Genomic DNA, 26,313 nt, shown 5'->3' with positions numbered 1-26,313 from the left:
GTATGATGAGCTGTGTGTATTGATAAAAGGGACCTTCTAGATGAGTCATAGACTCATCTAGAAATCCTTATCCTAAGACCCTCCATGGGGTCTTAGGATAATAATAATAATTGCAATAATAATGAATTTAAACTTCTGCAGTGTATAAAAGTTCATAGTAATTACTCTCTAGAGGAAATATGTCTTCAGGAAAAACAACCTAACATTTTTCCTAACATCTCTTTTATTTCAAGGATATGCTTAAAAATGGTTGTTCCCCTAGAATAGCATCTAAGTAGTATATTTGATTCTACTTATAAAAACTAATGGTAATGCTTCAGGAGAATTCTAGGCCATCTAGTGAATAATAATAATGCTGATATCACTCTACTGGGTTTACCAGAAAGAAGATCAAGTATTGGAATTTCTCAAAGTAAACCTATTTATTTGAAGAACTGGGTCAATTTTCTCCATGCAAATAGCTTAGCAAAGAATTCACCATTACATATTCTAGGTTTCCCTTAATACTACCTTAACTGAAATCATAATGAAAAGTCACACAGAAAGAGATTACATGAAGTAAAAAGAAATCATCATCATCAAATTCCTGATATGTACCCTCAGGAGGTGTACCAGGTGTTACGATAGTACAACATGAAAGAGTTATATAACTCTACTTTAACAGCTGCAAAAGAAATGTGTTTTGCAAATCTTCTTAACCAATATATATTTATATATATAATCTTAATTTCTCAATATATATTCCAAGTCTTTTCCAGTTTCATATTACCTGAACCACTCATGAAAATTCAAACTAAGAGACTTATATTCCTCCCCCCTTACATATAATCTATGTATACACACACACACACACACACACAGTGCCCCCCCCACGCCAAAAGAAAAAGGGAAAAAAACACTAGAAAATTTTCCAAAAATCTTTTCTAAATTAAAATTCATTTTTTTATTTATGCTGTCTCATGTATTTATTCTATTTCTTATACTACTTATGAATTAGCAGTCACATAAAGTGGGAATACCCTATAGATCTCAGGAATCACGGCAGCTGTGAACGCTAGGCGAATTAAGTAATGCTTCATTCGTCTACTTCGTTTGCCTGAACCAGGCCAGAGGAGATCACAGGTATCATGTATTGGATCACTGCAGACGCTCAGTCATAGGTTGTATGCAATGCATAGTATGAATTCTCAAATTGTCTACTGAACTCGGTCTCCTCCTCCCCAGGATTAAATCTTGAGTGCTTGTCCTCCCCCCAAGATTAAATCCTGTGTGTGTGTGTGCGATCGTGCGCGTATATATACATATCTACAGTGCTTATTTTTTTCTGGCGGTACTCAACGGTACACAGTACCAGTACCAGCACCTTTTTTCTTCTTCTTCTTTCTTTGAGTGCCATCTCCTATCGGAGGTCGGCGACCACCTTGGCAAATTTTGAGCGATTCTCAGCTATTCTGAGCAGTCTCTCAGAGTTCATACCAGTCCACTGTCTGATATTTGCCAGCCAATATTTTCTTCGTCTTCCTTGTCCTCTTCTTCCATTTATCTTCCCTTTTATAATCAATTGAAGTATCTTATATTTTTCATTACGAAGTAGGTGACCAAGATATGCAGTTTTCCTTCTTTTTATGGTATCTAAAAGTTCATGTGATTTCCCCATTTGTTCCAGTACTTCCTGATTGGACGTTTTTGCTGTCCATGGGATTTTTAACATTCGTCTGTATAACCACATCTCAAAGGCTTCAAGTCTTTTTATTGATGTTGTCTTCAAGGTCCAAGTTTCTGCACCGTACAGCAGTACAGACCATACATAGCATTTAACCATGCGTGCTCTAAGTTTAAACTGCGGTTACACAGTGTTGATTTCATCAAGAGAAAATTTTTTCTTGCTATTTCAATTCTAACTTTTATTTCCATTTCTGGATTGCAATCTTCATTTAACCAGCATCCGAGATATTTAAACTTTGCCACTCTTTCTATTTGTTTCCTATTTAAAGAAAGTGCTAAATTAAGAATTGGTTTCTTACTTATGACCATGAATTTAGTTTTGGTGATATTTATTTTTAATCCCATTTTTTCACTCTCTGCATTTATTAGTTCCAAAAGATTTTGAAGATCCTGAATATTCAGCCAGAAGAGCTGTATCATCGGCATATCGGATGTTACTGATGATTTCACCATTTACACTAATCCCTTCCTTTCTTCCTTCCAAGACTTTTTGAAATATGGCTTCTGAGTAGATGTTAAAAAGAAGAGGTGACAGCACACATCCTTGCCTTACTCCTCGTTTGATGTTAATGGAGTCTGTAATAATGTCATCAACTTGAACAGATGCCTTTTGGTTCCAATATAAGTTTTCAATGATCTTGATGTCTTTACCATCTAATCCAATTCTTTTTAATAGTACAATCATTTTAGCATGCTGGACTTTGTCAAATGCTTTCTTGAAGTCGATGAAGCAAATGAATATTACCTTGTTTTGGTCAATACATTTTTGAAATAAGATCTGAGAACAGAAAAGGGCCTCTCTTGTTCCCAAGCCGTTTCTAAAGCCGAATTGGGTATCACTAATGGTGTCTTCACATTTTCTGTATATTCTTTTTTGAATTATTTTCAGAAACATTTTGAGACGTGACTCATTAGGCTGATCATTCTATAGTCATTACAAGTTTTCGCATTTACTTTTTTAGGTAGCATGATGAAAGTCGACTGTAACCAGTCTTGAGGGATTATATGCCTGTATCGTAGATCTTATTAAATAGCTTTACTAATATGTTAATGTTGTCACCTTCTAATAACTTTACTATTTCTGCTGGTATTCTATCTGGTCCCAGGGCTTTACCATTTTTAGCTGAGTTTAATGCACATTCCTCCTCTGATTTTAGAATGCATGGACCCTCCATATGCTCATAAGTATTTTCTGGGTTCTGTCTGTTATCAGTAAAGAGTTTTCTATATATTTCACCCATTCTTGTATTTTGTCATCCTTTTGGATATAATTTCTCCCTTTTTGTTTCGAAGGATACAGAATTGTTTTTTCTTATATATACCTGAGGTCTCTTTCACCTTTTTTCTTAAGTTTTTAAAAATTTGTGATTTATTGACAGCAAAATGTATTATAAATATTGCGGTAGATGGTACTGTGTTCACGAATTGAATTTTCAGTTTTGATTACTCATAAGTTGGTACCCTGCTTTCCTGTTTCATAGGTTGGTACGCAACTGGAAACAGGAAGTTGTGTTCACTTCCGATTGCTTCCAATATTAAATGATCAGTTCTATATTCACTCAGTTTTGAATTAATATAAGTTAAATCAGTGCAAACATTTTTCAAAATGAGTAAAATAAGTAGTTACTTTATGTCAATGAGTAAAAATAAAGGAAGGCTGAAGAAGCAGAAATTGTTGAATCTACTTGTGAGCTTGTAAAATAGAAAACTAGCACCGTAAATACACTTGGTGAAGAAGATCACAAAACCAAGACCGAAGATCAACGTGGTCAAAAGAAAGCAGATTCTGATAAGGATTGGCCTGAATGTTGGACATTTTTGCAGAAAAATGACTTCTGCGAGAGAAACAAGTGGCTGTATGTCAAGAATAAAATGTTCGACTGTAAAGTGTATCGTGATGTCGGAAGTCTTGCTGTCGATAAACACATGGGAACGAAAATTTCAGCAGAGTGGGCAGATGGTAAAATCAATCATTTTGGAGAATCTTGCAAACAACAGTTAATGTCATTAAGAAAAAAGATTTACGATCATAAGGAGAGTGCAGCGCACATAGCGTGCCAAAAAATAAAATCTGAAGCAAAAACCGAAACATTAAAGAAAATTTTCCTAAATATTTTGTCTCATAATAAAGACATAACAGGAAAATTTTTTTTGAACCGCTTACAAAGTTGCGAGGAGAAATCAATGATTTAACAACTTTGAAGACGAAATAATTTACAGGAACTTAATGGCCTAGACATGGGATATATTCTTCATTCTGCAAATGCTTGCATTAACATTGTGAGCCATATCACAAATGAAATGAGAAAAACATTAATAGACAATATAGTGAACTCCAAGAACAAAATATCGTTATTTATTGATGAATCGACAACTGTAAGTAACACAACAACATTGATTATTATTGTTTGTGTAGTTCTTCCTGAACTTTCGGCTCCTGGGAGTCTTTTCCTAGATTTGATCGAATTATCAGATATAACTACTAGAGGAATTCTAAACTCTTTAATTAGTCATCTTGAGTGTTTGGAATTATCTGAAGATTACTTAAAGGAGTATTTATTGTCTGTACCTTGTGATGGTGCAGCCGTGTTATTTGGTGTGCATAATGCTGTAAGAAGGCAAATAATGTTTCCTAGTGTTATTTTCTTGCATTGTGCTAGCCATTGCCTTGAATTGTCTGTTAGTGGCACAGTGAACAATGTGGCAGGAGTGAATCGCTTTAAGAGTTTCATGGACAAACTTTATGTGACTTATCATGCTTCACCTAAGAATGCTATGGAACTACAGGTGTGCAGCAACTCTAGAACTTCAACTTCTTAAAATTGGCAGAATTTTAAGCACTCGCTGGGTTGCCTCTAGCTTTCGCACTGTTTCTGCAGTGTTTGACAAGACTTTGAAGCCCTCATTTATCACTTTCTGGATGCAAAAGAAGACAGCAGAAGAAGCAAACAGATCGCTTTCTTTATGAGGGCCTTTTAAGAAAAATAATGTCATGCCAGTTTGTTCTTGATTTGGGCCTTATGTGTGATGCTATCCAAGAACTTAGTGAACTAAGTCTAGATTTACAAGAGAGAAATATTGACTTGTACAAATCAGACAGGAAGATAAAGAATACAGTTCAACTTTTTGAAGAAAGAAATGAAAATCCTGGTCTGTACAGTAGTTCTCTTCAAAGTCAGAAGAACATTAAGTTCAAAGGGATTGAGCTCCACAAAAATGAAAGATGCAGTCCTGCAATAAGTTCATCTACTTTCTATAAAAGTCTGAAAGAAGATGTTGGAAAGCGTCTGCTTGAAGGAGATGATGATGCTGATTTTCCTGAATGTGCTAAGATTTCAGATTCCAAGTATTGGCCAGAAAATCCTGGGAAGCATCTGACATTTGGTGAAGCTGAAATGAAAAAGTTAGCATGCAAATTTCACTTAAACGAAAGAGAAGCAGTTTGTGGTTTCCATTAATATCTTCAAGAAAATAGACTACTTCCTCTAAAGCACACTGTGGGTGCAATTGCAATATCTTCTGTGAATGTGAAAGGGGTTTTTCTCAGATGAAAAGGGGTTTTATTTAGATGACCTTCATATAGGTCAGTGATGGCGAACCTATGACATGCGTGTCAGCACTGACACACTTGATTTTTTCAGGTGACACACCTTGGATGTTGAAAAATATTGGTATTCTGATGAAAAAACTAATTCCAATAATTTCAATTTATTAAATTAATTGTATAATATGAATTCATAGATTGTATATCAATGTCCTATTATATAAATAGCCTAATATGATATGTATAAATCACCATCTATGATTAAGTAATTAAATTTATAATGCATGTATGCAAGTGGCACGTCAACAACACCAATATTAAAAAAAAAAAAAAGATGTTTGACACACCTGGGTAAAAAGGTTCGCCATCACTGATTTAGGTCATCTCTGCTTGTACAGACAACTTCTGCACTGATGTTCATCAGGATAGTAGGTCCTCCTCTCACTCAGTTCAACCCTAGCAAATATGTGTACTCATGGGTGCTCCAAGGTCATCATTCTGCAGTTGATACCAAAAGCAAGAAGCGATCTAGAGACGACGAGGGTATATCGGAGGATATGTTAAAAGTGTGGAAGTTGCTGTAAAAACATCTTCATGGTGAGTACCGGCACCTTTTTTTTTCCAGAAAAAAAGCACTGCATATATATATATATATATATATATATATATATATATGATTAGTACTATTAACTCAGGGTTGGGATATGTTCATTTTTCTAAATTAACTGACTTAAAACCCGAGAATTATAACACAATGACATTTATTTGAAAAAACACAACATGTTTCATCAAGAATGACTTCATCAGGCGATAAGAACATAGAAAGATATTAAAAGACACTGAAATTAACATTGACACGCTCTAAAGCTATACAATTATAAAGCCATAACATTCGACTGTAAATTATAGTTATTATGAGCTTGAACTACAGTCCAAGTTAAAGTTCTATTGTTGTACACCTGTGCATGTGTGGAATCACGCGATCTCCAGTATCTAATAGTAGAGTTGAAAGAGTCAGGCAAATTATAGCTAAGATTGTTATTCATGTGAAAAGGGTCCAAGGTGATTTCCTTTGACTCGACAATGTGGCGCTCTACCTCATCATGGCAGATGTGTAGGTTTGAAGTTGATGTCCAATTTATTTCATGTTGGTGGCTTTCGTTGTTCGTGTTTATTGAAAGCAGGACATGGCTTGACAGAGCAGTTGCTCTGGTTCTTTTATAAGCAATGTCTCGCTGGTGCTCTTCGAGACGTAGTAAGATAGATTTCTCTGTCTGCCCATAGTAAGGCTTTCTGCATTCACAAGTGACCTTGTATACACCTGGGAATTGTAGAAGGTTGTGAGGTTGTTTATAGTTGTTGAAGCGTGATCTTATTTTTGGCATAGTCGAGAAGCACGTTTTTATGTTAAACTTCTTTAGAATTCTACTCAGCTTTTTGGATAGTGTGCATGTGGCAAGTCAAAATTGCCATATGACCTCCAAAGGTCATATGGCAAGACGATATGACCTTTGGAGTAATCCTGTGTCTCTACGTTGCTACGTTGACGGTGGGATAATTGGTTGTTAATATTTTTTAGAGAGTAGCCATTGTTTTTAAAGGTCCATTTAAGATGTTGTAGTTCCTTTTTCAGTTCTTCTTCATCTGACAGTACAGATCTTGCACGATTCGCTAGAGTTGATATAATACCCAACTTTTGCGCTGGATGGTGATGGGATGACGCATGCAAATATCTGTCTGTATGAGTTGGCTTTCTAAATATAGAGACTTTAATTGATTCAGGCATCTTTGTGAGTTTAACATCTAGGAAACAGATGGAACTATTTTCTTCAATCTCCATAGTCAATTTTATATCTTGATGGCGGTTGTTTAAGTGGTCGAGAAACTTGTGAAGATTCTCAGTACCATGCTCCCATATGAGGAATATATCGTCCACATATCTAAGCCAAATTTTCGGTTTTAAAGTAAAAGAGGAGATTGCTTTTTGTTCAAAGTCCTCGAAAAAAATGTTGGCTAACACAGGAGAGAGGGGGCTTCCCATAGCTAATCCTTTGACCTGTTTGTATAGTTTACCTTCAAATTCAAAATAGCCAGAGTTTACACAGTGAGATAACAGAGAGAACATTTTATTTGAAATCTTGTTTTTTAAAATATGGAGAACATCCTGTGTCAGAACGTTGGTAAAGAGTGCCACCATGTCAAAGCTCACCATGATGTCAGAAGATTTTAGTTTTAGGTCCTTTATTTTAGAGACAAAATCTGTTGAGTTTTTAATATAAGAAGAAGATTTTCCCGCATAAGCTTTTAACGATGACGCCAAATATTTGGATAACCTGTATGTGGGTGAGTCAATGCTGTGTACTATAGGTCTCAGTGGATAGTTTTCTATGTGTACCTTCGGGAGACCATATAACCTTAGAATGAGGGGGTGTAAAGAGCGGATGGAGAGCTGTGTATTCCGTGGTATTTCTGTGGTATTTCGTAGGAGATTATTGGTTCTCTTGTGTATTTCTCTTGTTGTTTCTCTCTCAATTTCCGAATAACTATCTGAATCTAACAGTACTAAGATTTTTTCTCGGTAGTCTATTTTATCTAGAACTACAGTTGCATTCCCCTTATCAGAATATTATGGCTTTATAATTGTATAGCTTTAGAGTGTGTCAATGTTAATTTCAGTGTCTTTTAATATCTTTCTATGTTCTTATCGCCTGATGAAGTCATTCTTGACGAAAAATGTTGCGTTTTTTCAAATAAATGTCATAGTGTTATAATTCTCGGGTTTTAAGTCAGTTAATTTAGAAAAATGAACATATCCCAACCCCGAGTTAATAGTACTAATCATCATTTCCCTTCTGACGAGGGTAATTGTGCACTTACGAAAGCATATCAGAAGACACTAAAGAGCATTGGAATTAATATCAACAGACTTATCTTCTTGAAGAAATGTAAGTTTTCCTCAATTATTCCAAAGTTCCTACTATTTAAAGAAATCATTACTACAGAAAGAGCGCACCGTATTTACACTAGAGCTAAACTTGAACTTTTAACAGAGAGAATTTGCGATACAAAACGCAATTTATCTTTGCTTTTCACAGAAAAAACATCTTTAGAAAACCAATTAGCAGCCTGCTTAGATCTGGATTCATGGAATCACATTAGAGATTTAAGTACACACCGTGCATTATAATATCAAAACTTAAACAAACAGAAGCTAATCAGGAAATTCAACTTTCTCAAGTCAAAACAAGAAAGATCTACCTTAAATAATTGTCATAGCAGACTTAAAAATTTGGTAATTAACAAATCGTCATGCGTGCTAAGTCCCGATGAAGAGAAAATTCTCGAAAAAGGCCTAAATTTTGTGTTGGCACCAAAATGCATCCCTAAAGAACTACTTTTAACTAAGATGGAGAAGGCAGCTTCGCTACTTCCTACCGCAGACGCGAGTTTACTTCGCATCGAAGCAATTCTTGCAATCAACAACGCAAAACCTCCTTCTGATAATATATCTCCTAGTGAGAGACTTGCAATTAAAAATCTAAGGATTAACAAGGACATTGTTATCTTAAAGGCTGATAAGGGGAATGCAACTGTAGTTCTAGATAAAATAGACTACCGAGAAAAAATCTTAGCACTGTTAGATTCAGATAGTTATTCGGAAATTGAGAGAGATCCAACAAGAGAAATACACAATAGAACCAATAATCTCCTACAAAAGACCACAGAAATTCCACGGAATACACGGCTCTCCATCCGCTCTTTACACCCCCTCATTCCAAGGTTATATGGTCTCCCGAAGGTACACAAAGAAAACTATCCACTGAGACCTATAGTAGACAGCATTGACTCACCCACATACAGGTTATCCAAATATTTGGCATCATCGTTAAAAGCTTATGCGGGAAAATCTTCTTCTTATATTAAAAACTCAACGATTTTGTCTCTAAAATAAAGGACCTAAAACTAAAATCTTCTGACATCATGGTGAGCTTTGACGTGGTAGCACTCTTTACCAACGTTCCGACACAGGACGTTCTCCATATTTTAAAAAACAAGATTTCAAATAAAATGTTCTCTCTGTTATCTCACTGTGTAAACTCTGGCTATTTTGAATTTGAAGGTAAACTATACAAACAGGTCAAAGGATTAGCTATGGGAAGCCCCCTCTCTCCTGTGTTAGCCAACATTTTTTTCGAGGACTTTGAACAAAAAGCAATCTCCTCTTTTACTTTAAAACCGAAAATTTGGCTTAGATATGTGGATGATATATTCCTCATATGGGAGCATGGTACTGAGAATCTTCACAAGTTTCTCGACCACTTAAACAACCGCCATCAAGATATAAAATTGACTATGGAGATTGAAGAAAATAGTTCCATCTGTTTCCTAGATGTTAAACTCACCAAGACGCCTGAATCAATTAAAGTCTCTATATCGCTTATCTTATTCAACTCATACAGACAGATATTTGCATGCATCATCCCATCACCATCCAGCGCAAAAGTTGGGTATTATATCAACTCTAGCGAATCGTGCAAGATCTGTACTGTCAGATGAAGAAGAACTGAAAAAGGAACTACATCTTAAATGGACCTTTAAAAACAATGGCTACTCTCCAAAAAATATTAACAACCAATTATCCCACCGTCAACGTAGCAACGTAGAGACACAGGACGACTCCAAAGGTCATATCGTCTTGCCATATATCAGCACACTATTGTCGTGACGTTCTATTTTCATGTTGTGTTCTAATTTACCATCTAGTTTCAAGTCACTCTTATAAATAAAATAACTAATTGCGAATTGATCACCGATTCAAAAGTAGGGAAATTTATAATTATACTGCGCCACCCTATTTTTAGATTAGTCTATATAAAATAGTAGGATCAATTCTTAATTAAGTTAGCAGTTCTCTCATTAGGCCGAATCATTTATTATTATTCTACTTGGGGCACCCGCAAGATTCGAATTTTTTATGAACGGTGCAATAAAAGGGAGTTCAGGCAAACACAATATTTAGATTAACAAAATAAAACTTTTAATATACGATATAATATAGCAAATACATGAATTCTACTTTTAAATGAAACAATACAAATAACTTAATACATCTTGCTAAGTCACTCATTCCAATTCAATGTTCTAAACTTTAACATACAATTCACTGCTTCAAAATTATAAATTTTCTTAATTCAAGTTAATAAAACAAAACTTCTCATTTGATCAGTCTGCACACATCTATCAGTTGTACTTAATGTTTAAATTCGCAGCAGGCACTAATCAAGGTAGACATTATTCCAAGCAATCTTATTTCGGACCTTGAACTTCGAAGATACGCTATAGTTAATGTTAGAATAAACAAATGGGGTGGGGGGGGGGGGGGGTGGGGGGGGGGGGGGGTGGGGGGGGGGGGGGGTGGGGGGGGGGGGGGGTGGGGGGGGGGGGGGGTGGGGGGGGGGGGGGGTGGGGGGGGGGGGGGGTGGGGGGGGGGGGGGGTGGGGGGGGGGGGGGGTGGGGGGGGGGGGGGGTGGGGGGGGGGGGGGGTGGGGGGGGGGGGGGGTGGGGGGGGGGGGGGGTGGGGGGGGGGGGGGGTGGGGGGGGGGGGGGGTGGGGGGGGGGGGGGGTGGGGGGGGGGGGGGGTGGGGGGGGGGGGGGGTGGGGGGGGGGGGGGGTGGGGGGGGGGGGGGGTGGGGGGGGGGGGGGGTGGGGGGGGGGGGGGGTGGGGGGGGGGGGGGGTGGGGGGGGGGGGGGGTGGGGGGGGGGGGGGGTGGGGGGGGGGGGGGGTGGGGGGGGGGGGGGGTGGGGGGGGGGGGGGGTGGGGGGGGGGGGGGGTGGGGGGGGGGGGGGGTGGGGGGGGGGGGGGGTCTTACTACATATCGAAGAGCACCAGCGCGACATTGTTTATAAAAGAACCAGAGCAACTGCTCTGTCAAGCCATGTCCTGCTTTCAATAAACACGAACAACGAAAGCCACCAACATGAAATAAATTGGACATCAACTTCAAACCTACACATCTGCTATGATGAGGTAGAGCGCTACATTGTCGAGTCAAAGGAAATCACCTTGGACCCTTTTCACATGAATAACAATCTTAGCTATAATTTGCCTGACTATTTCAACTCTACTATTAGATACTGGAGATCGCGTGATTCCACACATGCACAGGTGTACAACAATAGAACTTTAACTTGGACTGTAGTTCAAGCTCAAAATAACTGTAATTTACAGTCGAATATTATGGCTTTATAATTGTATAGCTTTAGAGTGTGTCAATGTTAATTTCAGTGTCTTTTAATATCTTTCTATGTTCTTATCGCCTGATGAAGTCATTCTTGACGAAACATGTTGCGTTTTTTCAAATAAATGTCATTGTGTTATAATTCTCGGGTTTTAAGTCAGTTAATTTAGAAAAATGAATATATATATATATATATACACCCACACATACACACACAGGTATCCCTCGATTAACGCGGTTAATTAATCCCTCGATGTTACCGCATATATCAAAATAGCATTAATCAAATCTAATAATCAATGGTAAAAATTACAATTCGTCCATGATCGATTACTGTGTTAATAATTCGTTTTATGTGGTACTCTTTTAGGAAATATAAAAAATGAATGCAAAATAAATGTTTAATAAATACTTGTACCTACATTATTTACTGCAATTTTTTATCAAAAGAAGTTATCAAGAGTCGTTTGAACAGTTTTAGATTTTTTCTTACTGGCATAAATTCTATATTAACAAGCCGAATGACTCTCCAGACCTTGGTAAAAAGCAATAAAACATAAAGAAAAAAAAAACATAGCAAATATAATACATGATGGTACAAATTAAGCGGATATTGAATCCAACGTTATTTCATAGCCGAATATAGAAACTACAAGAGTTTCGTGCTGAATATATAGAAACTAAAAGTTTCAGCGGATGCAAGCATAACCAACCTTATGGGCAACCGTAGTAAAGGTGGAGTGAGCTCCAGATCACTGTTGCTTAGTATTTTCCATAAATGTAAAGCACATCTCCTAGAGGACATGTATGATAAATAAGTCTTTGGCTCTCTATTGTAATACATGATGGTTTATTTATTTTCAGTTACAATCTAAAAATTATTGAACTATAAAAAAAAACTAAACCATACTATACTGACATCGGAGGTTGCGGTATCTCTCAGATACATTTTACCGTCAAATATCACAAACCTTTACATAGCATGTTAAACCAAACTGACAGCAAAAAACATTGCGGAATATTACTTGTAACATATGAATGCACAGCTACTCATGACCTCCAAGCTATACACTGAATTATGTGAGAATATTTATATTAAGCATTTTGCTTGTATCTGTCAGATCAGCTGCGAGCTCATCAGGGTTAAAGGCACGTTAATCAAAACTCTTGCCGCATATATCAAGGGATTGCCGCAATTAATTTTGCTGCGATAATCAAATCCGTGTTAAGCAAAACCATGTTAAGCAAGGGATACTTGTATACACACACACACAAGGAGGTCTGGAAAGTTCTTATAAATACCTAGAACAAAAATGATATTAAAGCATCTGATATAACAACATATGCAAATATAAGAACATAAGTTACTCTGCTACTAGTAGGTTCTTTCTTGGGGGTATAGCAGTTGCTATAATATCATTTTGTTCTAGGTATTTATCAGAACTTTCAAATTGCAGATATCTCATAACCTTTCAGATCTGCTGTACATATATGTTATTTCACTTCCAATATTAGTGATGCCATTTCCAGTTTTCAATTATCTCACTCTTCCAGTTACACGTTTTGATTTTCCGAATAGTGAATCATCTTTTTTGGGAGGTTTTAATGTTCAGATTCCAACTTGGCTTTCTTTTCCAACTTTATTTATGGGATTACTCACTAGTGTGCAGGAGCAATGCCATGTAATCTCTGTTACTGGCAATCATACACAAATTTTTTACATGTCTACAGAAAATACCTAGATAATCATCACTCTCTAATGCTCATTATCTCTTCTTGATCAATAATTTTAAGTGTACATCGCAGTGTAATTATGATTTGTTTTCCTCCCTCCTTCAATCAATTCAAAACCAGCAACAGTTTTGCAGGGTCCTATGAAAGTTTTATGGGCTTCCTTTAGAGGTTTAATGAAATCCTCATTACATTTGTCAGTGAGCGTGACAAATGTAATGTTGAGTGCACTGATTACATGTAATCAGTGAGCCTGACAAAGCTCACTGTCTTTCCTTACATTGCAAGGTTTTGCAGCACAGTCATTAGGCCACTATTTACTGTAAATGCTGATTTGTCCTCTGGCAACTCAGATACAACTTGGTGTGTCTTCCTGTGAAACTCTATTTTCATAGCTGCTCAACTTGTCTAAATTACAGGAATGCCAAGTGCAAGCAGGAGCAAATTTTCTGCATTTAACTATTTCAGATTTGGATTTGTTGATTTCTTTTATGGATTTAGGTTATAGTTTCAGCATAGCTGAATGCAAAATTGTGGTTTTTGACTAAAGCCATCATATCTCTTGGAAATTTTGTTGGTAGAAGTGGGGAGAAAAAGCAAAAATCAGTTGGAGTTGTGGACATTTAAGTTATCTTTCTTAGTGACTTTAACAGGTCTGGTATGAATGTCTATAATTGGTTGTACATATTTATGCTTCAATGGAAATACCATGTTTGTTGAAGGTTGGAGGATTTTTTTCATTGGAAACAACATGAAAATATGCACTGAAAAAATTAGTAAGAGGAAATAAAATAAGTGAAATTCAAATATTAAATTGCTTGCTGGGATATTTTAGTTTGTGTTGCAGTCACCTAGTATAACATCAGTGAGAGAAATCATAAGTTAACTGAATTGCACTTTTCTGAATAGCATCAAGCAATCATAGAGATCATTGGAGTGTACTGTCATTAGTGAAGCTATGGATCCTGCAGTCGTAGGAAAATCTGATTGCATATGCCCAAACTGTCAGCCCATCCTCATTCATTTATTCATTCAACATCTGAATGATATCTATTTGAACATTGGGTCAATTCTTTGCATTCCTTACTGGCTTTGTAAATGTCTTCCAATTATCTATCTTTGATCCTTAAGTGACTCCTGGAAAAGAAGTCAAACACACTTAAAATGAAACAAAAATGTATCAGACCAAAAATGTGCATCACATTTTAACTGTCTTTGTATTATTATTTTTTTCTCAATGTCAGTCTCACCCATAAAAGTTTGCACCTACTGTACATTTCAGTACCACATGGGCTGAGGATTAGATAATATCCATATTTGGTCTCTCTAGACCAAATATGGACATTATCTTGCATTGGGTGATGAAAATCTTTTACCAACCAAACCATAGCAAGTAAGGTTTTGTTTGTCTGTTATTTTAACTTGGTTGGTATTATGTTACAACCATACTGATTGATAATTGGAAAATTTTCAATTTCTTTTTAAGCATTACTTCAATAATTTTTTACAGGAGTAATCCAGGTACGATACATTGATGGTTATTCAGGGCTTCCTAATCCGAACAAAAAATATACCGGTATAACGCTTTCACCATCAGAAGTACTGTGGCTAAAAGAATTCAGAGATATTCAAGAACTAACGTAAATTTTATTTTTCATCTTTGGTGTTCATTATTGTAGTAGTATTTCATATATTAATAATTATAATATTCATTTTGTTATTTTCTTTAATCACACGAGATGTCTGCATAGTAGTGCCACACGTGGGTGATTAGAGAGAAAGAAATCTGTTAACATGTTTCTTGAAAAGTTAGTCATTGGAATGACACTGTGAGAATGACTCTTCTGGAGAGCAGAGGTAGATGGGTGAATAAGAAGGATGAGGAGTAAAAGAAGTTGGTACAGCTGAACTGCATATCAATAGGGACTGGAAGCTTCTTGTGTTCTGACATGTTTAAAAGAAAGTAAAGAATCATGGTAAGTTTGGTAAAGCACTACACATGAAAATACCTGTAAAAAAGACAAAATTCAGTAACAGAGCATCTGAGAGAAAGTGATTGGAGGCAGTTCATAAGAGAGGGATCATCATTTAATTCTTAGGAAGCATTTCCCTAACTGAGTACAGTATTCTAAGCAGGGAAGGAGTTGTGCAGGTGAGAAGTAGTGTTTTGATTGAAAACATTCTTTAGAGGCTAAGGAAGCCTTGGATGTTTTTATGCCATGAGAAGCTGGATGTGAAAGACAATCCAAGAAGAGGACATGCTTCTAATTTTTTAGGAAAAGACAATGTAAACTAAATAGTTAATTATAAAAAATTTAATTAATAACTACCTATATTTTGGCAGTGTTACATTGCTATCTTCAGGGATCACAAAATGATGATATGTGCATGCAGGCACTCACACCAAGAAAATGAGGCTAAAGAAAGGCAACTGTAGTCAGTCCTAGAGTCCTAAAAGTGCCCCCCCCCCCCCCAGCAGGTTAAATTGGGTTGTCTTGGCGTCGTTGAGCTGACAATCTTAGAATTTATGCTTCCCAAATTTGGGGCAGTCTCATGCACCCAAATTTGTCAAGATAATGTTTTGTGCTTGTACTTGCTATGGTGAGTATCCAATGCATGGTCAGCAAGTTCTGAATAGCTGTTTTGGTGGAACCCAATGTAGTCCGTGTGTTTGGATATCCTGATATTGGCTGTCCTGCCTGTTTGGCCGTAGTAGGACAGTTTGCAACTGAAAGGGACCTGTTATACTCCAGGTAGGCTAGGGGAGATGGCTGATCTTTGGTGGAGTAGATAAGATATGTTATTTTCTTATGTGGTTTTGACTGTTTGTGAGGTCATTTTTTTTAGAATTTTTGTTAGCTTTTTGGATGTATCCCTGATATAATGAATGGTGATAGATTTAGGATAATCTCTGCTATGAACGAGGAAGGAGGGAGAGGGGTTGTGGTTAACTAGTTTTAATATTTTTGGGGGGTTGTAGCCATTGGCTAATAAGGTATTAAGGATATGGTTAAGTTCAGTAGTTAGGGCATTGTTATCTGAACTGATAATTTTGCCCTGTTATATAGGATTTTTATAGTCCTATATTGTTGGGAGGGGGGGGGACTGCTGGTGAATGTATCTACCTGTATGTGTAGGTTTTCTGTAAACAGAGAAAGCCAGGGATCCATCAGGCTGATGTGTAATCAGAGTGTCTTGAAAAGGGCAACTGTTGTTGATATGTTAAATGGCAAATGCTGTTGTTGTTGAATCTTAAGTGTGTTGAGAAATTGTGGAATGTATCTAGGCTATGTGGCCAAATTGCGAACACATCATCCACACATATCATAGCCTGTAATATGGGATTATAAAAAACCCTTTATAACAAGGCAAAATTAATTAGGTCAGTTCAGATAACAATGCCCTAAATACTGAACTTAACCATATCCTTAACACCTTCTTACCCAATGGCTACAACCCTAAAAAAATATTAAAACCAGTTAACCACAACCCCCTCCCCCCTTCATAGTAGAGATTACTCTAAATCTATTATGTTCCATATATCCAGGGTACATCCGGATATATAAACTAACAAAAATCCTTAACAAAAATAGTTACAAACCACCTAAGAAATTAGCATCTGTTATCTGCTCCACCAGAGAGCAGCCACCTCCCCTAGACCTACCTGGAGTATACCAGGTCCTTTGCATTTGCAAACTGTCCTGCTGTGGCCAAACAGGCAGGATACTCAATATTAAGATATCCAAACACAAGGATGGATTACATCCGGTTCCACCAATACAGCCTTTCAGGACTTTTTGACCATGCATTGGGACACCCACCACAGAATATGCCAGAAAAAGGCTACTTTATTACACCACAGCAAGTACAAGTATGAAAGATTATTCCTTGAATCAAGCTCAACATTAAAAAGCTTCCCAAACCTCAACAGATTCGGATGTATGAGACTGCTCGACTACAACTGTATTTGACTGTAGGATTGACTACAGTTGCCTTTCTTCAGCCTCATTTACTTAGTGTGAGTGCCCTGCATGCACATATCATTGTTTGTGATCCCCGAAGATGGCAATATAATATTGCCGAAATATATCTGGTTATTAAAGTTTTTATAATTAATAATTTAGTTTATGTTGTCATTTCCTAAAAAAATTTAGAAGTACGATGGTGGTCTGAAAAATTCTTGACCTAACAATGAAAAAATGAATTTATAATTTCAAATTTATTTTTATTTTTCAGTGTAATCTCCCTTAAGACTAATACATTTATTATGGCGATTTTCCAGTGCCATTATCCCATCCCTGTAGCGATGACAGACGTACCAACTTAGAAAAAAAAAAATCTTGCCAATAGTGTTGCCATCTATGGTCGAGGCCGAGAACTTTTTAGGTCATCCTCATATGTCTAACCAACACATAAGCTTATCTGCAACTACAAGAAGAGGGCACTGATCTTTACTGGAGATCTGAATATTATCAAAAGTGATTGGGAACTGAAGTGAGCAATCACTAGATTATTTTTATTCCTTCTGAAAAATGGCAAGGAGATTAGTGTTTAAAGCATTGGCTATGAGAGGCTAGATGTGAAAGATAATCCAAGAAGAGGACACTGATCTTTACTGGAGATCTGAATATTATCAAATTATTCTTCTCCAAACAAGAGTTGGAGGAAAATAGTTATGCTAGGAGATTAGCCTTATCTTTATGATAATTGGGGACTGAAGTGAATACTTTAGTATCCTTCACTAGATTATTTTTACTCTTTCTGAAGAATAGCAAGAAGATCAGTGTTTAAGACATTGGCCATGGAAGATCTTGGTGTTTGAATTATTTGAGCATCATAGGGTTTTCAAATAAAAAAAAAAGGAATGGATTGTAGTGTTATTAGCAAAACAGAGTGGATAGTTGAGAATATCACTGATGTATAGGAGGAAGAGTGTGGGTGAAAGAACAGAGCCACAGGGTACTCCAACATTGATAGAAAAATCTGAGAGGAAAGCATTTACATGACACATGCTGATAAACCACAATCCAGAGAGGAAAACTGGCGACCCAATCACAAAGGAGACAGCTTGGCTTAGGTGGATAAGGTTGACTAGGAAGTCTGCTGTGAAATGGGAGTGGAGCAATGAACGTTAATAATTACTAATTCATTTAGGCTGCCAGATAGTGAAGAAGTTGGACATTCTCCATGAATATTGAACTGGGAGAGCAGTGGGATGATAATGGCTTTGACGATAATGGATCTAACTTTTATTTCCTTGTTTAAGGATAGGCTGGATAAATGCACTTCCACATTGTTGGGTAGATAATGAGATGAATGTAACAGCTTGTATGACAATAGGAATGGTTGTTCACTTCATTTTGGAGCATCATTAGATGCATCAGGAGACTTAATTAATATCTAGATTATTAATGAATTTTCATATGCCCTTGTCTTCAAAACAAGAGTTGGAGGAGAATAGTCATGCCAGGAGATTATTAGCCTTATCTTTATGATATATTACAATGCTATCATCTGGATATGAGAGAGAGATGGAAGCATGAAAGAAGAAATTGCAGCCATGGCAATTTCCTTGGCAAGAGTTTAGAAGGATTAAGCTACTGTTTAATCAAGAGACAAGTTTTTTTGCACTTAGCCCTGTTGTCTGATTTGAATTTGTTGGGTTTTACAGTTTTGTAGCCTGTAGTGTAGGCTAAGTGCAAGGCTAGAGTCTTTGACATGAGCATTGAGATATACCATTTTTTTTTGTTATGCTCGCTATAACTGCCAGAAAACTAAGGCTAGGATATTGAATTGAGATTTAAGTACAGAAGGAGGATGATTCCAGCAATACATGTGTCATTTATTTGGTTAGAGCAGATGTTTGGATCAGAAGAGAAGAAACAGCAATCAGATCATGGGTAAGAAGCATAGAAATCCCCGAAGTCATCCCAGTTGATACCCCTTCTGGTGTCTGAGGATGAGGCTGGGTTGAGGTCTGTGTGAAGAAAAGGAATTGTGAACAGTCATGGTCAGAATTACCAAGGAGCCTATCTATGTCATATTTGGTAGAAGAACTGTTTAAGAAAAGGTCAAGAGTGTTGGGAGAAGGTTGATTATTATCCCGTATTCTGGTTGATAGGTAAACAGTTTGTGTTAGACCATTACTGACAGCCGGTAATTTAGCTTCTGTTATAAAATTGGTATGTAATCTGTCATGTTTATAGAAATTAAAGATAGCTTACTTGATTAAATGTAATTGTAATTAAAATTTTCACCTAAATATCAAAGGTATCCTCAGTACTTTAACAATGGAACACAGAATTCTATAAAAGAATTAATTTTAAAAAATCACAACTAAAATGTAAGTGCAGTGCAGTGTAAGTAAAACAGCAGACTGTCAGTGGATTCCTAATTTAAAATAAATAACTAAATATAAATATAATAAGGTAATACTCAATATACAGAAGATCGATGCAACAATATCATAAAGAGGATAACTGAAAGTCATCAGATCTGTTTAAATTTGGGTGGTGTAGAAAGACCTCTCAGCTCTCATTGTATAACTGTTCTAAAAGGAATCTACTTGTATGTAAAAGCTTAGTTTTCTTCTAAAGAACCCTATGTTTAGTTGAGACTGTATTCTGCTAGGCCAGACTGCTGAACCGCAGCAGTCTGGTCTAGGAATGTATGATTTATGTTCTTCACAGTGGACAGCTGAAGATTGAAAATAGAGCCATGGATAGCTAGCTCTCTCTCACACATATTTGCCAATTGATACATGGAGTGTTTCGAAGATCATCTCCTTAATGACATTTCTCTTATACTTGCAGTATGATACAGATACAGGGTGTTCGGGATAAATTTGACATATTTATAATTAATTATATTTTTCCGTAAGTTACATGTATTAACACACACTTCTCTTCATTTAAAAGTTTGGACCCTTCTTCATTCATATACAAGATGTCAGAAAGGATGGATAGCTGGAACCCACCTGAATCATGGAAGAGAATAACTTGTATCATGATGATTCGTGCCCGCCATCAAAATAAGGATATTACGACTGCTGCCCAATGCTCCCTGAATACAGTAAAAACAATCAGGCATGAACTAGAGACTTGCAATGGTGACTACGAGGATGTAGCAAGAAGAAAGATCCCTAGCAGACGATCTGATTGCGTTCGTACAGCAGAATTCCTCGCAAATCTGCAGGAACAGGTGTTGAAGAACCCTGGCATTGGAATTCGGGCTTTGTTCGTGGAGTTGCTAACTGTAGTCAAGCCCTGGATAACAAGGGTAGCCAATGGTAGGCCGTATGTATGGCAGCAGGATTCGGCCCCTTGCCACACCTCTGGGAAAAGTCAAAAATGGTTGTCTGAAAATTTCTACGACTTCACCAGTCCAAATGTTTGGCCTCCAAACTCCCCAGACCTTAACCCCATGGATTATTTTGTATGGGGCGCAGTTGAAAAAGACACCAATCACACTTCCAGTAATACAAAAGCCCAGTTAATGGATAAAATTAAAACAGTTTTTGCGGCCCTTCCCAGGGAGACTGTAGCATCAGCTTGTTCGAGGTTCCGAAGCAGAATTGAAGCGCTGTGATCGATGCTAATGGTGGTTATTTTGAGTAAATCTTGTTGATAGTATTGTAATTAACTCTGCCTGTAATGTTTTTTTGTCAATTCATTAAATTTAATAGATACAAAGAAGATTTTCTTTTTCCTTACGAAACTGTCAAATTTATCCTGAACACCCTGTATATTGATGATATTTTTGCAATATGGAGTAGTTCTCCATTATATTTGAAACTATTTGTCTAATAGAATAAATATGATTCATCCTAGAATTCAGTTTACCATAAAAGAGGAGAAAGATGTCAACTAGCTTTTTTTCTAGATATCGATTCTTCATCAACTGGATGGTTGTTTGTACAATTTTCAGTTCAAAAAGAAATATATACTGATTATAATATCCATGCTGCTTCTCATTATCTTCCCAGTCAAAAAGTTGGAATCATTAAAACCTAATTGCATCATCCTCATAAGAAATGTTCCACTGAAGATGCTGTATTGTTACTAAGGTGGAGGATCAGGTACTGGTAATGATTAAATATAAATACATCACCAAATCATTCTGACCGGTACTAAACAAATAATCATCATGAGGGACTAATTATACAACCCTGATTGGTTAGCAGTGAAATCTCATGATAAGAATGAAGCCAAGTGTATTGAGCTGAAGATCTACCATATTTACTTGAATATAACTCTCACCCCTGATTTTACTTTATGGGGAAAAAAAATGAGAAAGTTTCGCATATACCTTGCCCCAAAAAAGTTTAAACACGTTCACATCAGAGCAATAGTAACTCTATCCCTGTGGTAAACAACATGCCCTCCAACAACCACTATACTGCAGACGACACAAGAAAAACAAGTAGTTTTATTGTATCACTGAATAAGGTACAGAAACATTTGCAGTCTGTGTAATATATTTCTCAACATATATTAGTGTAATTAGAGACAACTGGGATAAAAATGGCACTAACAAATGGATCATATGTCCCCTCCCACAGAAACTATGCTGTATAGACTTGAGCAAAACCGCATGTTGCACCGGCAAACACAATATATAACTAAAAACTATTGTCCGATTTTTCAATTACATGAAATAAATGTTTGTTTGATTGCCTTTGAAATTTTTGATGTCATTAAGACAGATCACAAAGGCTAACTTCAAATAAAATTCTACCACAAATTGAGAGATGCGAAAGTGGCACACAAACAAGCAGCAATACTATTCAACCAAAGGGTTGAAACTTTGTGTGAGTTGAGCCCACTTGACATGGAAATGATACACAAACAGTAATGAGAAGTTCTGTCAGAACGATAAATAGGCAAAACATTACCCTATCATGAATGTATTGAAACTAAGAAATATATTAGTGAATGTTGTTATGGCAGTTTCAGATATTATGGAATTTGGTTGAAGAGAATTAGCATTTCAACTCAAAAATTGTCGGCTTACCTTTGTCGTTGGGTCACACGATCTTTGTTAATACCGCACCAATCATTTGCATGTCTTCATAGCTGCTCTATCTCTACTGGCGTACCATTGCTGTCTGTTTTGTGCTCTGCTTTCACTTCTCATTAGTCATTCGTGAAGGATTGTTCATTACATATCTTAAGTCTTGTAAATTGCTGATGATTTTTTGCTTGAAATAATGGGAAAGAAAATAATGCTATTTGGGTAGATGACTTGATGATGCACACAAGGAAACTGCTCTCGAGGCTGGAAGTAGCAATAGGAGATTATTGGTAAGTCATACCCATTTTCAGTTTTTTCCTGAAAACTTTAGTTGCTGAAAATCCCCGCATATATCTCCCAACACGATTTTTTAGCTTTAATTTTGGGAAAAAAAAAAAGTGAGTTCGAGTAAATACGGTACATCATTTTATATTTAGTGAAATGTTTCTATATGATACTGTAACATATCCTTTCCTTTTTACTTATTTATCTATTTTTTCTAAATCAGCTGTCACTAATTTTTTTTTAAAAAAAATATGTGATAATCTGATATTACTAAATAGCAGATATCCTATAGTATCAGATACTGCATGTGAAGCTTTGAAAAGATACTTAAATGATGTGGTATATGAATGTGTCCCTAGAGTTCAAAAAAACAAATAGGATGAGTGGAATGGATGTGCAATTTTATTAAGCAAGAGATCCATAAGAAGGAGATGATGTTGAAGGATTATTGTGACTGAGAGGAGTTATGAAATATATAAAGCTCAGGCCAGAAAAGTTATGAGTTCTATACAAAAAGCTAAGTTGGAGTATGAAAAGAAATTAGCTGCACAGACTAAAAGCAACCCAAAAGAATTTTATCATTATGCTGCAAGTAAAAGAAAGAATGAATACTGAAGAATAACTTTACTACTGAAAGCAGACTCTAATATCAGAAGCAGATAAGATAGTTCAAATGAGTGTTCACTTGACCAAGATCTAATCAACCGGTGTATGTAACATGGTTCACAATGCTACCACTGAATCAGATGAAGATATGAAGATACACAAGAAGGAGGAGGTTTTAGAGCTCTTGAATAACCTGGATAAGAATTTGACAATAGGAAGAGAATATCAGCATGTAGGCTAAAGGAATGTTTCAGCCAAATTGGCTAGGCCCTTGACATGTTTGTATAATTTGAGTCTGAGCTCAGGAAAAGATCCCACAGGAATAGAAAGAGTATATGCAATCTCATTGCACAAGGGTAGTGCAATGAGATGATGATTTATTATATTGGTGGAATTATGCTTGGAATAACTGAGGCAAGAGATCTTAGTGTTATGGTGGAGAGAAAGTTAAAATTTAGGGGTTATATAGCAAAAATTGCAAACTCAACTCAGAGGATAATTGTGATGTTGCAACAAACATTGACACGTATGGATATGGAAGTCATTTTGCATCTTTACGAAGACTCGACATGACTTCAACTAGATTAATGTGCTCAGATTTGGTCTCCTGGGTTCCAAAGGGATAAAGAAGCTGTGGAATGGCTGCAAAGAAGAATTATAATGATGATGTCAGGATTCTGGAATATAGATTACGAGGATAGATTGAGAGTATTCTATGGACACTGGTAGACAGAAGAAAGAGGGATATATGATAGCAGTCTATAAACTTTTGAGAGGACATTATAGGATATCGATTGATAAAATATTTCATTGTATCGAAAATGGGAAGAGGACAAGATGGAATTCATGTAAGTTAAATTTATGTATGGTTAAGAAAAGGGTAAGAGCTACATTTTTCTCTCACGGGTGTGAATGAGTTTAAGAGAATGTATGATAGCTGGTGTGGATTATGTATGGCCTTGGATTCCTTGATTCACTGGAGATCTTAATTAATAATAAATGAAATAACTTGGCTTGTTATCATCACATTTTATGTTTTTGCTCAATTTTGTATCTTTTGTATCTAAAGATACTATTTGAATAACGGATTAAATACTGTGTATTCCTTTTAACATGCAGGGTACAAATCTGTAATAATGATCATTTTGCTGAAAAAGCTTCTCTGCAGTTTCAAAGAGGAGAATGTTGCTATGATGATCCAAATTGTATCCTTATAAGGAAGAATCTAAAAAATTTAGTTTTAAATATTATAGAAGGTTGTTGTTATATAACATGCCCTAAAAATATTTACTCAAGTAGAATGTTAGATTATACTTTTGTTCAAAAATGGGAAGCCTGCCACTAATGGCAGTTGCAAAATATTGAACTACTTTAAGATACCATTTTAATATAGGAAGAATTGAAGTATTATTTTTACTGTCATTTATTAAAGTCATACAAAATTTGTGATTTCATTTCATGAATAGTCATTCCTAACATCAATGTTATGGCCTTCTAAACTCCGTGGTAATATCTTATATGTGAAAAATTACCCATCCTACAATCTCTTGTTTTTAATCATCTTTCAGCACTATGCGAACCTCTAGAAACTCTATGCACACTATGCCATCAAAATCATTCAGTAAGTAGTAGATTATTTAAATTGTACATGTTTTTGGTCATAAAGTGTTACAAAATAAAGACTTATTGTTACATAGACCGTATATTTATAACATACTTGTGTTCTTACAAATTGCCTACCGGTTTCACTAGTAACTGACTAGCTTTCTCAAGGCTTGCATAGTACAAAAAAAGGTAAATGCAAAAAAGGTTTAAAAAATACAAAGGTTCTTTGTATTTTTAATACAAAGAACAAAGATATAAAGGTTCAAAGATACAAAAATACAAAGGTTCTTTGTATTTTTTAAACCTTTTTTGCATTTACCTTTTTTTGTACTATGCAAGCCTTGAGAAAGCTAGTCAGTTACTAGCGAAACTGGTAGGCAATTTGTAAGAACACAAGTACGTTATAAATATACGGTCTATGTAACAATAAGTCTTTATTTTGTAAGTAGTAGATTGCTGTTATCATAGAATTTCGAACATTCTCCAGGCACAGGTTAAGACCTTCAGGATTACTGTCATATGGGATTAACCTTCTGAGGGATGACAACATGCCTGTGTATTTTGTAATGCTGGGCTAATTATTCATCATATTTTAATTAACTGTCCTCATTTCATGAACTCTTTGCACTTTTTACCATTTTTTTCCTTTGATAGTTTTACAACTGCTTTTTATCCATTTTTATATACGGACATACTGCTCCCATGCAACACATTATGTTCCAGACCACTGTCATGTAATGAAGTTCATTGTATAGTGAATCACCACTGCTTTTTTTTTTCACTTGTAAATGCATGTAATTGTTTTTAATAATGTTTTCAGACAGATGTGCATGTGTGCGCGTGCGTGCATGCATGCATAAGTAATGCAAATAAAGCATTAATTTACAGTTACACAAATGGAGAGTCATTGTGAAGAGATTGTCATCAAATTTAGTCATCAGTCTACACCATTAAAAGTGTTTTTTTCCTTTTCTGCAGTAAGATTCATATTTATGGATAACTGTAGTATTAACTACTGTAGTACTTTACACTTTTTGTTTTTAACAACTGTAACAAAAGTATACAAGGTAAGTTTAGCTTTTTGCCTATCTCATTGTTTGATACATCACTGTCACCAAATTTAATCATTTTAATCTCAGTATCTAATATAATAGATTTATGACACTTCCTTCTTTTCACTGGAAGGAACAGTATCCCTACTTTCATTTTCTCTGCCATTATTAACAACAATAAAATAATAGTTATAAGCAGTTTATAATTCACAGTGAAACATGAAAACACAGAATGATAGAGCTAGCAATAATATTACAAATGTACAGTTCATGAAAATTGCACATCGATTGATTCATGGGAACATCATGTTTTTAAAACCATCGTAAAAATGAATGTGACGTCGTATAAATGGGCATTGGCCATAATTGTAAAGCAATGTATGAGCGGATTGTCATATGGAGGGGTATTGTTTTTGTACACCTTCCTTTTTAGAAGTGCATTTATATATATTTTTGTATATACATATACAACATGGGTTTCCATGGTAGGACTGCAATATACATTCTCCACATT

At 36.1% G+C, this 26,313-nt stretch overlaps 1 protein-coding gene across 5 annotated transcripts in view; it reads left to right on the top strand.

The window, feature by feature from the left end:
• Positions 1-26,313, top strand: part of LOC150105270 (inositol hexakisphosphate kinase 3-like) — a 250,209-nt gene that overhangs the window by 189,607 nt on the left and 34,289 nt on the right. For all 5 annotated transcript variants that reach the window (XM_090394042.1, XM_090394043.1, XM_090394041.1 and 2 more), the window contains 2 exons: positions 14,750-14,879; positions 24,262-24,347. In XM_090394042.1, the coding sequence (XP_090250168.1) occupies positions 14,750-14,879; positions 24,262-24,347 (216 nt within the window). The remainder of the gene's footprint in view (positions 1-14,749; positions 14,880-24,261; positions 24,348-26,313) is intronic.

The sequence above is a fragment of the Typopeltis vanoorti genome, chromosome 6 (assembly GCF_054136105.1).
Source record: "Typopeltis vanoorti isolate ZY-2024b chromosome 6, IOZ_Tvanoo_1.0, whole genome shotgun sequence".
Classification (NCBI taxonomy): Eukaryota; Metazoa; Arthropoda; class Arachnida; order Uropygi; family Thelyphonidae; genus Typopeltis; species Typopeltis vanoorti.
The sequence above is the reverse complement of the archived record's forward strand: the minus strand, read 5'-3'. Positions and strand labels throughout refer to the sequence as shown.